This window comes from Pseudophryne corroboree, chromosome 8, assembly GCF_028390025.1.
Source record: "Pseudophryne corroboree isolate aPseCor3 chromosome 8, aPseCor3.hap2, whole genome shotgun sequence".
NCBI classification, from domain to species: Eukaryota; Metazoa; Chordata; class Amphibia; order Anura; family Myobatrachidae; genus Pseudophryne; species Pseudophryne corroboree.
The window spans coordinates 8654895-8671544 of record NC_086451.1 but is presented as its reverse complement, the minus strand read 5'-3'; the positions used below and the strand labels follow the sequence as shown (position 1 = coordinate 8671544).

Here is a 16650-nt window from a genome sequence, read left to right as displayed (position 1 = left end):
TTATATTTCTGTTTAGATCAGTACATAGCCAAACTGTGATTCGCTGCTTGGTGTGGAACTACAAGTACCAGCATACCCCGCCAGCCTGTGACCATACTCTGCTCACCGTACAGTGTACTGAATTGCTGGTCTGTGGCTTCTGACAGCGCAGAGTAGAGAACAACAGACTCAGCCCATAGCAGCTAATGTGTGTCGGGGTTCCAAGCTGGGGGTGGGCAACCTCTTATAATGTTATCTGGGCAACTGGACAATGTTATTTCTGATCTGATTGAAAAGTTATTTGAGGCGTTCTCCGTTATCAACGTCTTACCAGAACACCGAAAGCGATGATTTTCAGGATACACTCCAGTGAGAACATCGATGTGAAGATGATGTTTAGACATTTCAGCATCTCCTCATACGTACTGGATGCTCCGTAGAACTAGAAAACAGGGTGGGAGTCAGTCGGGAAATAAATGAATGATGCGTTCGCTCTTTCTCAGCAAACGCTGACTCACCTACTGAGATGCATCGCCAGCAGTAAGTCAGGACGCTTATTCTAAGTCACATTGGCCCAAATGTATCAAGCCTTAACAAGAGATAAAGTGGCGACGGATAAAGAGTGATAAAGTACCAGTCAATCAGCTCCTAACTGTCATTTTTAAAACACAGCTTGTGACATGGCAGTTAGGAGCTGATTGGCTGATACTTTATCTCTCTTTATCCATCTCCACTTTATCTCTTGTTAAGACTTAATACATTTGGGCCTTATTTTTTTTCCGTTTTGCACATCACAGCGTGTGTCTAAAGGGGGTATTAATCAAAGCTTGGCAAGAGATAAAATTGTGAGAGATAAAGTACAAACCAATCAGCTACTAACGGTCACTTTTCAAACAAAGTCTGCAAAATGTACATTAAAAGCTGATTGGTTAGTACTTTTTCTCTCTCTGCGCATTGATAAATACCCCCCTATATTGTTCTTTTGCATGTGGCAAAAACAAAAACAAGGTCAATGTGAAATGCGTCAGCCTTGCACTATAAAATGCGTCATGTCTTCAGGGAGGGCTTACCTTCATCATCAGCACTATAGTGTTGAGAGCGATCATTACCATGATGAAGTACTCAAACGGAGGGGACACCACGAACCGCCACATCTTGTACTGAAACGACTGGCGATTTTGAGGCATGTACCGTGTTAGGGGCTTGGCACTAATGACAAAGTCAATGCAGGCCCTCTGTGGGGGAAAAAAAGAAACGCATGGACTTATGGTATTTTCCATGATGACTCCAGTAGAATTTAATGACTGTTCCTAACACCATGCTTTCCTGTCTTTCACTTCCGGGAGATGGGAGTGTGAGGGAGCTCAATATGGGGATGGGAGGGGGTGGGGGGACGAAACTGCGCAACCAATCTTTAACCATCTCAGTAATCTTAGTGACAGGGGCTTGATGATGCAATTCACTTAGCTACACCCGTGGCAATTAATGTTTATAGAAATGGGTGGGTCTGGATTGCACAACTCAATGTCATGTCCCTGCCCATCTTGTAGCAAGTATGTGATGTGGCGAAATGCGTCTGATTCAGGAAGAGGATTATGTGAGATGTTCTGCAACTTCTCATTCCCTCCTCTTACCTCATTCTTCTCCAGACTGCACTCCGACATGACTTTGTCACCTTGCTCTTGGAACGTGATGATGATCAGAGCCACAAAGATGTTGACAAAGAAGAAAGGGAAGACCACAAAGTAGACCACGTAAAAAATGGACATCTCCATCCGGAAGCCAGGCGTGGGACCTTGGTCTTCATAGGTGGCATCCACAGAGTGCTTGAGGACACTATAATGGAAACTCAGAGCTTAGATCCATGGGCCAGGGACTTTCTGACTTTATCTACTGCAACAATCTCTGACTAATCCTCTCTTTCTCTGAGACATTTGTTTGGTCGCTCTGTGCCAAGTTCTCTGTATTATCGTACAGCCCTCTATAACCCTATATCTCTGTCAAAGTCGAAAAATATAGCGACCTATGATGCCTTGTACTAACCCCATGCGCTTGCCCGCTGCACGTGCACATTCTCTCCCGTGCGTGCACATATTCGCAGTTGCGTGACGGCGCCTCCACGGTCGTGCGCTCAGGCGCGTGGTATGTGCATTTATGGTAGAGTTTGTGTGCGTCTGGCGGGCGACTCAATCGTTACATAGTTAATCCAAATAGTATATTTTATAGGTAATGGTCCCTTTAATAATATCTGTAAGTATGTTTAGTGTAACTGGTTCATGAACAAAGGAATTCCTCTTTGCATGATACGAAGGGTCAGACAGGGTCTGAACAGTGGTGTTTAGTACCTAACCGAAGAGTATTTTATTAGAAACATTCCGGTGTTGGTTAGGAAGAGATCGGTCGCTCCAGCGTATAGTTATATATAAAAGTAGTTTATGGACTTTAAAAGTACTTGCTGTTTTATTACACATGTGGGGGGAAACCTGAGATTCCCTCCCACCTGAGCAGTCTGGAATAGTCACAGCCCACCTGTTCAAACAAACCTATGACCTTTTGTTATAATGTGAAGACAGATTCCTGTGTCCAATGAACAATGAGATTGTAGGGCCCTTTGTAGTGTACTATATGTTGTGTATATAAGAAACAGCCAGGCTGGACCAGCTCAGTCTACTCTCCACAACGGTTTTCATCATTGACTAACTAGAGAGCTGGATTCAGGACTGCGCAGCGATCATTCCCCACGTGTGTAAGTTCTCTGTGACCAACTTAATCTCTGTCTGTATTTGCCATACTCTCTCTCTCTCTCTCTGTTATTGTTTAGGATTAAGACGCTATTGTATATTTATGTCCAGTTATCCTGCTTAGGTGTTTCATGTTAGTGCTGTAGTGTATAAGCTGTAAACTGTATTTTTCCCTTTTTACATAGCTAAATCTCGTTAGTAAAGGTGTTGGAACCTCAGCAAGGTGTCTGTGTTTCTCTAGCTAGTACAAAGGGTTTCTGAGTATCTCAATCACTCAAACAGCTTGCTTAAATATCCAGGTTAACCAGTGGTATATCATTGCAGTATCTCAATACTAAGACTTACAGTATAATCAGGCTCTGTGTTTAAAGTTTATAAAAGTACTGTCTGTGTGTACGCTCGCTGTGTGTATTCCATACACCCAGCGCAGTGTGTGTACGTTACTTGCGTACCACGTGTGAGGTCTTCATACGCAAATAGCGTACGGAGTGCGTAGCACGTGCACGAGGTTTAGCGGCCATTACGGCTACACGGTATTAGTATATAGCTAATGTTAAAAGGTAGATAACGGACTCTATCATCTCATACTGTGTATGCTACTATCAAGGTCTTCTCTTTCCCAAGTGTCTGTCCTACTCTTGTTTTCAGATGACCTCTCATCTCATCTTGGGCAAGGAGCTACCCTCCAAAAAAAACTGGAAGTGAAGGATCTGCATTAAAAATGCTCAATTGCTCTCCTGAGACAGAGGAACTCAGTCTTCACTTGGTTACCACCATCAAAGGCCAATTACCTGCTTTTCTGCGCCTTGATAAATTCACGTAAGGAATAGGAACACATGAAAATAAAATCAAAAGACTGGATTGTGCACAACATCTCTATGCAGCATATATAAAATGATGCCATGTATACGGTTAGAGATGGGCGTGCTTGGAGATGCGTAGATATTTGTGTCCAACATACCTTACTTGTAATTGCTTTCCATCCTCTCATTATATTTCCCTGAGTTCTTCTATTCCCTGTCCTACCCATTCTCTCCGATTACTGTAGCTCTCTCATAAAGCTCTTAAACTCTCTTTTACTATCCTAGATGTCTACTATTCCCATCTTCCCGCTACCGGCCTCTCCACTCTCCATATTCTCCATTCTCCCCATCCTACCATGCTCTCTACTTGTTGACCCGCCACTGTTTTGATTCTGCCCTGAATTTGAGTGGGCATATGCCCTATTACACTCAAGCACTCACTTGGGCCACCCTTCTCCAGTGGAGACAGTAAACAGAGTCAGCAAAGCCCAGAGGACGTTGTCGTAGTGGAACTCATACTTCCTCCACTGCCTTGCTTGAGCCCGCACGTCATCATTTTCGTAGTTTAAGTACTCTCCCCTGGACAGATTAGAAAGGATTAGGACATCAGACATTACAGTTTACAGGTCCTAATCTCCGACCCCTTGACCAGTACCTGCAGTCTTTCTCTAGGTCCTTGGACTCATCCGTGCAGTAAAAGAACTTGCCCTTGAAGAGTTGGACCGCGATGACAGCGAAGATGAACATGAAGAGCATGTAAACGATGAGAATGTTCAACACGTTCTTCAAAGAGTTCACCACACAGTCAAACACCGCCTGGTAAATAGAGAATACCAGTCAGGCATGAGCTGGCACCAAAACGGCATGGTAACTGTCCACGGCTTGGTGAGATCGAATGGTAAATAACTATGGCAGTCAACAATAACACCCACAACCAATACATTAAAGCTAGACCCTCAGAGAAGTGAATGCTTCAGCATTTAATTATCACTCCTATCTTCTACATAGGGCTGGGTTCAGTTATGTATGTTTATCCCAGAGAGGTTGTACGCCACAAGTAGGTGTACCTGTGTAGAACATACTTGCCTACCTGACCCTCTCCATGAGGGAGAAAATGCTCTGTTCCTGGACTTTCCTGGTAATGTATGATTGCCATCACCTGTAGTGAAACACCTTTCTTATCAATTACCCAGCTCACCACAGGCGATAAAATATTTGTAACGAGCGCTAAAAATTATATAGGGAATTATATTCGGGCCGGTCAGATGGTAAACTGTAGGCACAGAGCTACAGTTTACCATCTGACCGGCCCGAATTCCCTGACGCCGAGCCGCAGTGTGACGTCATCGGGCCGCGACCTAACAACTGACCGCGATCCCATACCGCTGGACGCAGCGGTACGGGAGAGGAGGACTTACCATATTACATCTTGGAGCCCTGCATGGTACCGGTTAGTAGTCAGGGAGAGGTAGAACTTTCACATTTTGTGAATCGGGACGGACTGAGCTCAAATTCTCCAAAAGGAGCTGTAAACACGGTTTATATTAACAGTTTTTTTCTTTACAGGTGCCACTTTCTTATAAATCCCTATATAATTTTTAGCGCTCGTTACAAATATTTTAATAGTGTTCATTTAAACAGAGCTGCTTAGATACATACAGCGCAGTTGTTTTCAAATTTTAATATCACCACAGGTGATGGCAATCATACATTACCAGGAAAGTCCAGGAACAGAGCATTTTCTCCCTCATGGAGAGGGTCAGGTAGGCAAGTATGGTGTAGAATAGACCCTTTGATCTACAAAGTCACCCCCAATCTCCTGTTCATTTGTGGATAACCACTATTGTAGTTTTGTACCGGGGGTCCGGTTAGTTGGTATGGGGAACTATATAATACAGGAAACCAGAGGCTTAAGTTATGCTAAGTTTTACTTCCACAGACTATTATATATTCTCAGGAAACACACGATGAGCCGTAAACATGAGTCAATAATCTAACTGTAATCTAAAGTAAGGAAGGTCAATCCCACCATTCCAGCTGCCATTTAATTACAAGACCAAAGAATGGGGCATGCTGATACTTGTGGTTCACAGGTTGCCTACCTCTAATGGGGGTTCATTATCCAACATAAATCCTATAACACAGGAAAATTAGTGCCTTGACCTTGGTTTCTAGCCATCATCTGGGTCATTTAGTAATAGGCTGATGTTGCGACTTACGTAGCGTCACATTGACGAAAGATAAAATCTAATTGGATGCTACGGGCCACAGCACAACTGCACAAGGCACTATATAAAGACACAAAATAAGGCACAAAGACACATCCAACCTTTAACTTGGGCAGTCGCTTGATGGTCTTCAAGGGCCGCAGGACCCGTAGAACCCGCAGAGACTTAATGGTGTTCAGATCTTTTCCTTTGTTCCCTCTATTGAGGACAGACACAGAGACATTAGTCAGTACGGGTGACACGCGGGGTGAATGGCAGCCGGGAGGCCCGACCTATCCATGCTTGGCCGTTCTCACCCTCTTCATGATCTGCCTCAGTATATGGAATGAATAATGGATCAGGGTTGTCTATTTGCCAGACATGTTTACTTATAATACAGAGAAACACATTATAAAGCGACACGTTGCAAGGAAAACGTCCCCTGCAAGCTGTGCAGATTCAATAATCGATTTTCTGTCCGACCTGACGATGCCAAATTAAATACTATCCATAGAGGAGAATGGAACAGCGCCCCCCAGTGGCCAAGTTATTACCAGATAGGTCATTAATTCACAACAGCTGTATAATGATGTGAGAAGAGCTTCTAGCTTCTTCTGCTCCTGGACACTTCCTGCTGTAATTAGCTGCACCTCGTTAGAAGTAGCTGCACCTCGTTAGAAGTCATCTCTCAGCTCTGGCAGAAAAATATCCTCCATTAAAATTAGGCGGAAGACCCTCAGTGTACTGGAAGCTTTCATGATATCGCTGCTTAATCAGTGTTCAGGGTTTGCAACCAATCAGTAAATTTACTGACAGTGTACAAAAAATGTCCAACATACGGCATGAAAAATAAACGTATTTTGCTATTTCTGCAGTGCTGTGACCTCTTCACAGACCAGTCAGTAAAAAGTACTAGCCGTCAGTAATTGTTTCATAAATAGTCTATAAAACACTGCAGATATTCAAGAATTTAATGACTAAATGTACTGAAGACCACTGGTATCTAGATTTTAATACAAAATTAGAATACATATATTATAGAAACCAAATAGTGATTTATAATGGGTTCCCAAGTGCTAATATTTTAATAGCAATGAACATGCATATAATGTAATATTTGAAATGAATTGCTACTATTCAACTGTGTAATGAGCAACAGATTAGATTTTCCCTATTAAAATAAAATAGAGTAAAAAACACTAATTAAGCGGCAACAACATAAAAACAAGGATTTTACTAGTCAATTACAGTATAGTTTTATTACTGTGCAAACCAAGAGAATACAATGTTTAAGTTTCATTGTGGGGATGCCCACCTTAAGACAATATATATATATATATATATATATATATATATTGGTCATACCCTACAACTTTCACTAAATGCATCAGTCCCAGTCCGTGGCTTCATTCTGTGCTTTTCAGTCATGTCTTTGTAGCAGTGTATGTAGAGAGTGGTTTATTGCCTTTGGATTTCACACTGTTCTGCTATGTACTCTCTATAGGGCACAAGGGCATCCAGAGCGGTGCTTTATCCTATATCCCTGTGTAATGACCATCTCCTTTTTAACCTGTTCATATAAGTACATAGATGAAAAGCACAGAAGGGAGCGCCAAATAAAATGCGAGCTGTTCATTAAAAGATTTTGGGGGTACAGTGGGCTACGTTCCATTTACCTCTATGGATCATTTATCCTTTGAAGAATTCTATACACAGAAGAACTGAACTCAAGTGACAATTCACTGTATTATAAGTATAGATGTCATTGGCTCAAGGTATATGCAGTTTCAATGGCTAGGGGAGAGACAGCGGTCCAGGATTTAAGGATTTCCTTGAGTCTGGCTCTTAGCATGTGCTTCAGTTCAGGGATACCCCTAAGTCCTGGCAATGTACACTGGACAATCCGTTCCTGATAAAAGATAATTATCGTCCTGAAATGTGAAACGTTACCTCATTCCCCGCATTTTCCAGTGTTGAAGAATAGGGAGACGCAACATCCAGTGCCCCCCCCCCCCCTTCCCCCAATGCAAAACATGCGTCATTCATCATGCGTGTCCTAGCTATCCATGCAGACCTGCTGTGTATAATACCATGTGCTGGATTGTTCAGCTGCTACAGAGCCCCAATATATCCTTCATATCATGTTAAGGACTGTGTATTTCCAAAATGGACGCCTGACGGCTTTCACACTGACGCGTGTATAAAGGCAATTTGCTTTATAATGGAAGTGACTACTGGCTGCATTAGAGAATTAAATTACAGGCATGTAAAGTGGACCTGTCACCGCGCAATGACGTGTACGGGGCATGCAATTCCAGGGTATATTCCAGCATGATGTTCAGCTGCGCACACCACCGCATGTCATGGGAGCCAAACATTGCTAATTGTCCTGTGCACCTACAAGGTGGTAATTTGCCGCAGAGTGGCATTGAGTGGCTGTTCTGGAAGGCACTTTACATCCTTTACGGATAACTGAATCCCCCCCAAAGTATGGGGTAAAGCATATTTCTACTTTATTCTACAAAGTGGCCCCCAGAGAAATGCCCATTCCTCGCACCGTTTTCCCTGTCTGGTTATTAAATAATGACAGCGTTCCTGTCACATACACGCAGCGGAGGCCGCCATCTTGTGAGGCGCTGAACCAGTATTCAGACTCTTGCCCTTTGTGATTGCGTGCTGCATCTGCCTCACATTAGTGTTTTGTGAGCGAGTGACCCGGAGCACATCTGCACACTCTTTGCACCTCACCGCCAGTTTGGTTTATTCCCCATTTGCAACTCCGTCCTCTGCCCAATACTGGTGACACTGCATGCAGGCAAGGGGCAGCAGACAGCTTCAGCCTGAATTCTAGTAGGTTAAAAAGTTACAATACTTGCTGTAGGGTTGAAAACTGGACTGATAATATAACTAACAAAGGGTCTGTTTTGTAAGACCCCGCAGAGATGAAGACCATCTATTGCTGCTTATCGCAGTGATAGAAAATCTTCGTTCGGGACAATTTAAACAAAAATAATTCAAAGTAGCTGAAACTAAATGCTCTTTATAAATACATCTTTATTTCTTATTGAGCGCCCTAACAGCATCCTGGTGGTAGATATCAGAGGACAGCAGCTGTACCTCTACTGCTGCGGTACATGATGAATAGGCTTCCCTGTTCTTTTCCCCAGGTGTCTCCCGATGAGGGTTACTGCTGGCTATAACTGGCCATAATCATCCCAAGTAGGGAATCGGACATAATCATCCCAAGTAGGGAATCTCCATAATCATCCCAAGTAGGGAATCGGACATAATCATCCGAAGTAGGGAATCGGCCATAATCATCCCAAGTAGGGAATCGGCCATAATCATCCCAAGTAGGGAATCGACCATAATCATCTCAAGTAGGGAATCTCCATAATCATCCCAAGAAGGGAATCGGCCATAATCATCCCAAGTAGAAAATCGGCCATAATCATCCCAAGTAGTGAATCGGCCATAATCATCCCAAGTAGGGAATCGACCATAATCATCTCAAGTAGGGAATCTCCATAATCATCTCAAGTACGGAATAGGCCATAATCATCCCAAATAGGGATATGGCCATAATAATCCAAAGTAGGGAATGACCATAATTGTTGCAAGTAGGGAATCGGCCATAATCATTCCAAGTAGGGAATCGGCCATAATCATTCCAAGTAGGGAATCTCCATAATCATCCCAAGTAGGGAACCGGCCACAATCATCCCAAGTAGGGAATCTCCATAATCATCTCAAGTACGGAATAGGCCATAATTATTCCAAGTAGGGAATCGGCCATAATCATCCCAAATAGGGAATCGCCATAATCATCCCAAGTAGGGAATCGACCATAATCATCTCAAGTAGGGAATCTCCATAATCATCTCAAGTACGGAATAGGCCATAATCATCCCAAATAGGGAACTGGCCATAATCATCTCAAATAGGGAATCTCCATAATCATCCCAAGTAGGGAATCGGCCATAATCATCCAAAGTAGGGAATCGGCCATAATCATCTCAAGTAGGGAACCGGCCATAATCATCCCAAGTAGGGAATCGGCCATAATCCCTATAGACTGTAAGCTTGCGAGCAGGGCCTTCCTACCTCTGTCTGTCTGTCTGTCTTTGCCCAGTTTTGTTCTATAATTGTTGTTCTAATTGTAAAGCGCAACCGAATATGCTGCGCTATATAAGAAACTGCTAATAAATAAATAAATAATCATCTCAAGTAGGGAATCTCCATAATCATCCCAAGCAGGGAATCGACCATAATCATCTCAAGTAGGGAACCGGCCATAATCATCTCAAGTAGGGAATCTCCATAATCATCCCAAGTAGGGAATCGACCATAATCATCCCAAGTAGGGAATCGACCATAATCATCCCAAGTAGGGAATCTCCATAATCATCTCAAGTACGGAATAGGCCATAATCATCCCAAATAGGGAACTGACCATAATCATCCAAAGTAGGGAATCGGCCATAATCATCTCAAGTAGGGAATCTCCATAATCATCCCAAGTAGGGAATCGGCCATAATCATTCAAAGTAGGGAATCGGTCATAATCATCTCAAGTAGGGAACCGGCCATAATCATCCCAAGTAGGGAATCAACCATAATCATCTCAAGTAGGGAATCTCCATAATCATCTCAAGTACGGAATAGCCCATAATCATCCCAAATAGGGAACTGGCCATAATCATCCAAAGTAGGGAATCACCATAATTGTTGCAAGTAGGGAATCGGCCATAATCATCTCAAGTAGGGAATCTCCATAATCATCCCAAGTAGGGAACCGGCCACAATCATCCCAAGTACGGATTCGGCCACAATCATCTCCAATAGGGAACTGGCCATAATCATCCCAAGTAAGGAATCGGCCATAATCATCTCAAGTAGGGAACCGGCCATAATCATCTCAAGTAGGGAATCTCCATAATCATCCCAAATAGGGAACTGGCCATAATCATCCAAAGTAGGGAATCACCATAATTGTTGCAAGTAGGGAATCGGCCATAATCATTCCAAGTAGGGAATCTCCATAATCATCCCAAGTAGGGAATCTCCATAATCGTCCCAAGTAGGGAATCTCCATAATCATCCCAAGTAGGGAACCTACCATAATCATCCCAAGTAGGGAACTGTCCATAATCGTCCCATGTTGGGAACTGGCCATAATCATCCCAAGTAGGGAACCTACCATAATCGTCCCAAGTAGGGAACCTACCATAATCATCCAAAGTAGGGAACTGGCCATAATCGTCCCATGTTGGGAACTGGCCATAATCATCCCAAGTAGGGAACCTACCATAATCATCCCAAGTAGGAAACCTACCAAAATCATCCCAAGTAGGGAACTGGCCATAATCATCCCATGTTGGGAACTGGCCATAATCCTCCCAAGTAGGGAACTGGCAATAATCTTAAATTCATGTCTAACAGGTAGCAGTTCTACCTTACACGAGAATGACATGTCCACTTTAAATGAATGTAATATGATTTGAGGGGGCTCAGAGGAATTTGGGAGTCTGCGTTCTGTACACGTATATATATTATAACCATCACAGCACAGGTATAACAGGTCATTAGTGCAGAATGAAAGGGGTGGGGTGCAGTTCAGGATAACTCTGTAAGGTACATTGTGTCTCTTGCACCTTTGTGATCCTGGTTAGGTAGTGGGATCAGTGCATAGGGTGGGGTGTTATATGTGGAGAGCATGCCCTGAACCCTATAATAAAACAATGAGTAGTGACACTAGCCTGTGACATTTGGGGAACTTTCTAAATTCTTTAAAAAAATTGTTTAAATGCACTAGAAAAGAGACGGTCAGAAAACGCACATGCGCAGCACAGTTTTACATTAGCGCCATCTGCTGTTTGAAATTAGTACTTCATGTCCTACAAAGAATACTAGCTTACAATACTGTAATGCGAGATTTGTTTTATCCCATGCCACCTTACTGAAGTCACCTTGGGCTGAGTCGATAGTTAAAGAAGGACCCACCTGAAGCTCCTGTTCTAGTACACATAGGAACCAGCAGCAAAAGCATTATAACTCCCCTTACTGGCAGAGCAGAAGCTGAATATCTCTGAAGTCTGAATTCCTCTGACCTAGGACTCTTGGCTCTATGTGATCAGGTGACTAGTCTAAACAAGGTCTGTACTTAATTGTCCAGGTGAGAACAACCCCAGACCATGAACGTCAGGCCCCCACCCTTGCTATACTGTCTCACAGCGTCCCCCCCGCCCCATTGGAAATCACATGACCCTGGCCGGCCACACATCACTGGGCCCCTGACACAACAGCTGGGGACACAGCACAGTGAGACATGACTGTGAGGCAGTGGGTAAGTGAGGGGTATGTGGGAGAGGAGGCTAACTTGCAGATGCAACACTATCCTTTGTCTACAGGGAATCTGAAAATATCTGAAACAGTAATAACTTTTTTTTTTATTTAGTTCTTTTGTTCTGGGAGCGAATGCCCAATCTGGGGATTCGGGGGGGCACAGATCACCGGCGGCAGCACCTCCCCTCCCTTTCCTCTGGTAATCTAATCCGCGGTCGGCTGCGAAGCTAAATGAGAGATAATGGTGGCTAAGTCTACGTCAGGGCTGAAAATGGTGGAGGGAGGGCGGATGGATTCTTTGCAATGACTCTAGGTTAGAAGGCGCGGAGATACAAAGATGGTGACACATACAAGGACTCTCCCTGTATGCGCACAAAAATAAAAAAGAGAGAGACTTGGATTTACCCAGTTAAACTCCTAGAGAGGGAAAGAGAGTATCCAGCAAACGGGAAGACAAAGAGAGAGCTTAGTATCAGTGACATATAGACAAAAATCCCACAATGCAATGACTGACACAACATAAGCCACAAGCCCATATAGACAGCGCTGACACGTAAACCCCTCTCCCCAGCCTGCGTACAGAACCCCTATGTAACACAACTAAGCACTGCAATAATACACCAGTGTAACATGCAATTATGTGACAAGTGCGCAGCAGGGGGAACGTGAACAACGGGACTGGGTGCACAGTGGTGGGTTCATTAGTCCCTACGCTTGTGGGACTGTGACTGCAGGGAGGGTGACCTGGTCAGGGGGAAGGGAGGAGCCGCCAAGACCCCCAGGATGGGCCAGGTGAGATTAGGGGAGGGGCTTCTTCCTGCAGTCAGGTGAAATGTCAGAGTGTTCAGCACGTGTTGTCCTATAAGGGGCAGCAAGGATTCCTGTGATGAGGCATGGCAGTGTATTTGTGCCAGGCAGTGAGACACGTAATGTGGGCTTTGTCCCTGGTGCACCAATGGGCCGAGGTCCCTGTAAGTCACATATATAGCAATGCTACCAGAATTCAGCAGCTGCCCAATGAAGAGAGGAAGAGGAGAACTGTAGCTACTACTACTGTGGGCGCCATCTACGCAAGGTTCCACCCCTTGGATATATGTATCTGCTCCTCCCATTGTCTCCTAAACCATATACTGCACAAGTCTGAAAGACACTTACATTTAATGGTCAGATCGCTTTATAGCGTTTCATATACAGCGTAGTTAAAAACACTTAGGGGGGAATTCAAATGTTTGAAAAGTCGGTTGGGTGTCTGTTTTTTCCTGTCTATTAGATAGGAAAAAACAGACACCCAACTGACTTTTCAAACATTTGAATTCCCCCCTTAGTGTGAAATGTAATGAACAGCGATTTATCCAAACTGATGACTTTCTCCCACAGGATACACAGCGGCCATTTGCTTTAAGGGAAAAACCAGCCTGGACGAATCGCAGTTAGCTACATTCCGTTCCATTCTGAAGGCTGATAACTGCGGATAGTAGTTTGCAAATTCCAGACCTTACAGTAACGGCTCCGTCTCACTTGGTGTAATTAGCCGCACTTCAGTTTGGTCCTTTACTGTCCTCTGGCTAATATTCCAGATGAAACAAAAGGATACTTACGAGAAGGCGAACGCCACCAGCGCCCCGCTGACCACGATGAAATCCAGAATGTTCCACAGATCCCGGAAATAGGCGCCGGAATGTAGGAGCAGCCCCAGGTCAATCATCTGCAGGAAGAAAGATTTCATCCCATTACGCGGTATGCTATTGTGAGAGATGCGCCATCGCCACTAACGCCAGACCGACGCTCCCATTAAGCTAATTAACAGCAGACTGAACAAAACTTAATTAATGAATTTCGAACCTCAGCGCAAACATCATCAGAACTTTTTTACTTAATTACTTTTAGGATTAGCATTTAAGTGACATTATTTATCTGAAGGGACTGTACTATGGTGGTCATTCCGAGTTGTTCGCTCGGTAATTTTCTTCGCATCGCAGCGATTTTCCGCTAATTGCCCATGTGCAATGGGGGTCATTCCGAGTTGTTCGCTCGTTATTTTTTTCTCGCAACGGAGCGATTAGTCGCTAATGCGCATCCGCAATGTCCGCAGTGCGACTGCGCCAAGTAAATTTGCTATGCAGTTAGGTATTTTACTCACGGCATTACAAGGTTTTTTCTTCGTTCTGGTGATCGTAATGTGATTGACAGGTAGTGGGTGTTTCTGGGCGGAAACTGGCCGTTTTATGGGTGTGTGCGAAAAAACGCTACCGTTTCTGGGAAAAACGCGGGAGTGGCTGGAGAAACGGAGGAGTGTCTGGCCGAACGCTGGGTGTGTTTGTGACATCAAACCAGGAACGAAACTGACTGAACTGATCGCAGATGCCGAGTAAGTCTGGAGCTACTCAGAAACTGCTAAGAAGTGTCTATTCGCAATTCTGCTAATCTTTCGTTCGCAATTTTGATAAGCTAAGATTTACTCCCAGTAGGCGGCGGCTTAGCGTGTGCAAAGCTGCTAAAAGCAGCTTGCGAGCGAACAACTCGGAATGACCCCCAATGTTCGCACTGCGACTGCGCCAAGTAAATTTGCTATGCAGTTAGGTATTTTACTCACGGCATTACGAGGTTTTTTCTTCGTTCTGGTGATCGGAGTGTGATTGACAGGAAGTGGGTGTTTCTGGGCGGAAACTGGCCGTTTTATGGGTGTGTGCGAAAAAACGCTACCGTTTCTGGGAAAAACGCGGGAGTGGCTGGAGAAACGGAGGAGTGTCTGGGCGAACGCTGGGTGTGTTTGTGACGTCAAACCAGGAACGAAACTGACTGAACTGATCGCAGATGCCGAGTAAGTCTGGAGCTACTCAGAAACTGCTAAGAAGTGTCTATTCGCAATTTTGCTAATCTTTCGTTCGCAATTTTGATAAGCTAAGATTCACTCCCAGTAGGCGGCGGCTTAGCGTGTGCAAAGCTGCTAAAAGCAGCGTGCGAGCGAACAACTCGGAATGACCACCTCTATGCAGACAAACTAGAAACGTCACAGAAAATCAGGAACAGTCCACTAAGAAGGATACATGTTATAATGTTATTTACATAGTGTTGGACTCCAGACACTTATACAGTCCCTTTCTTTCAAAAGGTATGAAAACAATGAAAGTAGGAGAAAATAAAGACTACAATTCTGCTTGTAGTTTATCTGCAGTAATATATTTTTATACACAATGATATATTTTTGCCCAGCCCTATAATTTCCCTCTTGTCAAACAATTTATGGGCCCTACTATGTACTGCACGTAAGATACAGATTTTGTAAAGTAATATAATTTTTATAATGTGCGACATAACACAATCTGAAATATCTACATGGAAATGGGTACATAATGTCCCTGTAATGCTCTCATGTAGACGATACGCCCCACTGTGGAATACAGCGACGCTCTCAGTTGCGCTGTGTATAAGTAATGCAGTGTATGTAGACGATACGCCCCACTGTGGAATACAGTGACGCTCTCAGTTGCGCTGTGTATAAGTAATGCAGTGTATGTAGATGATACGCCCCACTGTGGAATACAGCGACGCTCTCAGTTGCGCTGTGTATAAGTAATGCAGTGTATGTAGACGATACGCCCCACTGTGGAATACAGCGACGCTCTCAGTTGTGCTGTGTATAAGTAATGCAGTGTATGTAGAGGATACGCCCCACTGTGGAATACAGCGACGCTCTCAGTTGCGCTGTGTATAAGTAATGCAGTGTATGTAGACGATACGCCCCACTGTGGAATACAGTGACGCTCTCAGTTGCGCTGTGTATAAGTAATGCAGTGTATGTAGATGATACGCCCCACTGTGGAATACAGCGACGCTCTCAGTTGCGCTGTGTATAAGTAATGCAGTGTATGTAGACGATACGCCCCACTGTGGAATACAGCGACGCTCTCAGTTGTGCTGTGTATAAGTAATGCAGTGTATGTAGAGGATACGCCCCACTGTGGAATACAGCGACGCTCTCAGTTGCGCTGTGTATAAGTAATGCAGTGTATGTAGAGGATACGCCCCACTATGGAATACAGCGACGCTCTCAGTTGCGCTGTGTATAAGTAATGCAGTCTATGTAGAGGATACGCCCCACTGTGGAATACAGCGACGCTCTCAGTTGCGCTGTGTATAAGTAATGCAGTGTATGTAGAGGATACGCCCCACTGTGGAATACAGCGACGCTCTCAGTAGTGCTGTGTATAAGTAATGCAGTGTATGTAGACGATACGCCCCACTGTGTAATACAGCGACGCTCTCAGTTGCGCTGTGTATAAGTAATGCAGTGTATGTAGACGATACGCCCCACTGTGGAATACAGCGACGCTCTCAGTTGCGCTGTGTATAAGTAATGCAGTGTATGTAGAGGATACGCCCCACTGTGGAATACAGCGACGCTCTCAGTAGTGCTGTGTATAAGTAATGCAGTGTATGTAGAGGATACGCCCCACTGTGGAATACAGCGACGCTCTCAGTTGCGTTGTGTATAAGTAATGCAGTGTATGTAGAGGATACGCCCCACTGTGGAATACAGCGACGCTCTCAGTTGCGCTGTGTAGAAGTAATGCA

At 44.2% G+C, this 16650-nt stretch overlaps 1 protein-coding gene across 6 annotated transcripts in view; it reads right to left on the bottom strand.

Moving 5' to 3' along the window:
• Positions 1 to 16650, bottom strand: part of CACNA1B (calcium voltage-gated channel subunit alpha1 B) — a 377678-nt gene that overhangs the window by 42948 nt on the left and 318080 nt on the right. For all 6 annotated transcript variants that reach the window (XM_063935876.1, XM_063935872.1, XM_063935871.1 and 3 more), the window contains 7 exons: positions 13674 to 13780; positions 5853 to 5949; positions 4179 to 4339; positions 3965 to 4102; positions 1614 to 1815; positions 1050 to 1214; positions 311 to 421 (listed from right to left, as the gene is read on the bottom strand). In XM_063935876.1, the coding sequence (XP_063791946.1) occupies positions 311 to 421; positions 1050 to 1214; positions 1614 to 1815; positions 3965 to 4102; positions 4179 to 4339; positions 5853 to 5949; positions 13674 to 13780 (981 nt within the window). The remainder of the gene's footprint in view (positions 1 to 310; positions 422 to 1049; positions 1215 to 1613; positions 1816 to 3964; positions 4103 to 4178; positions 4340 to 5852; positions 5950 to 13673; positions 13781 to 16650) is intronic.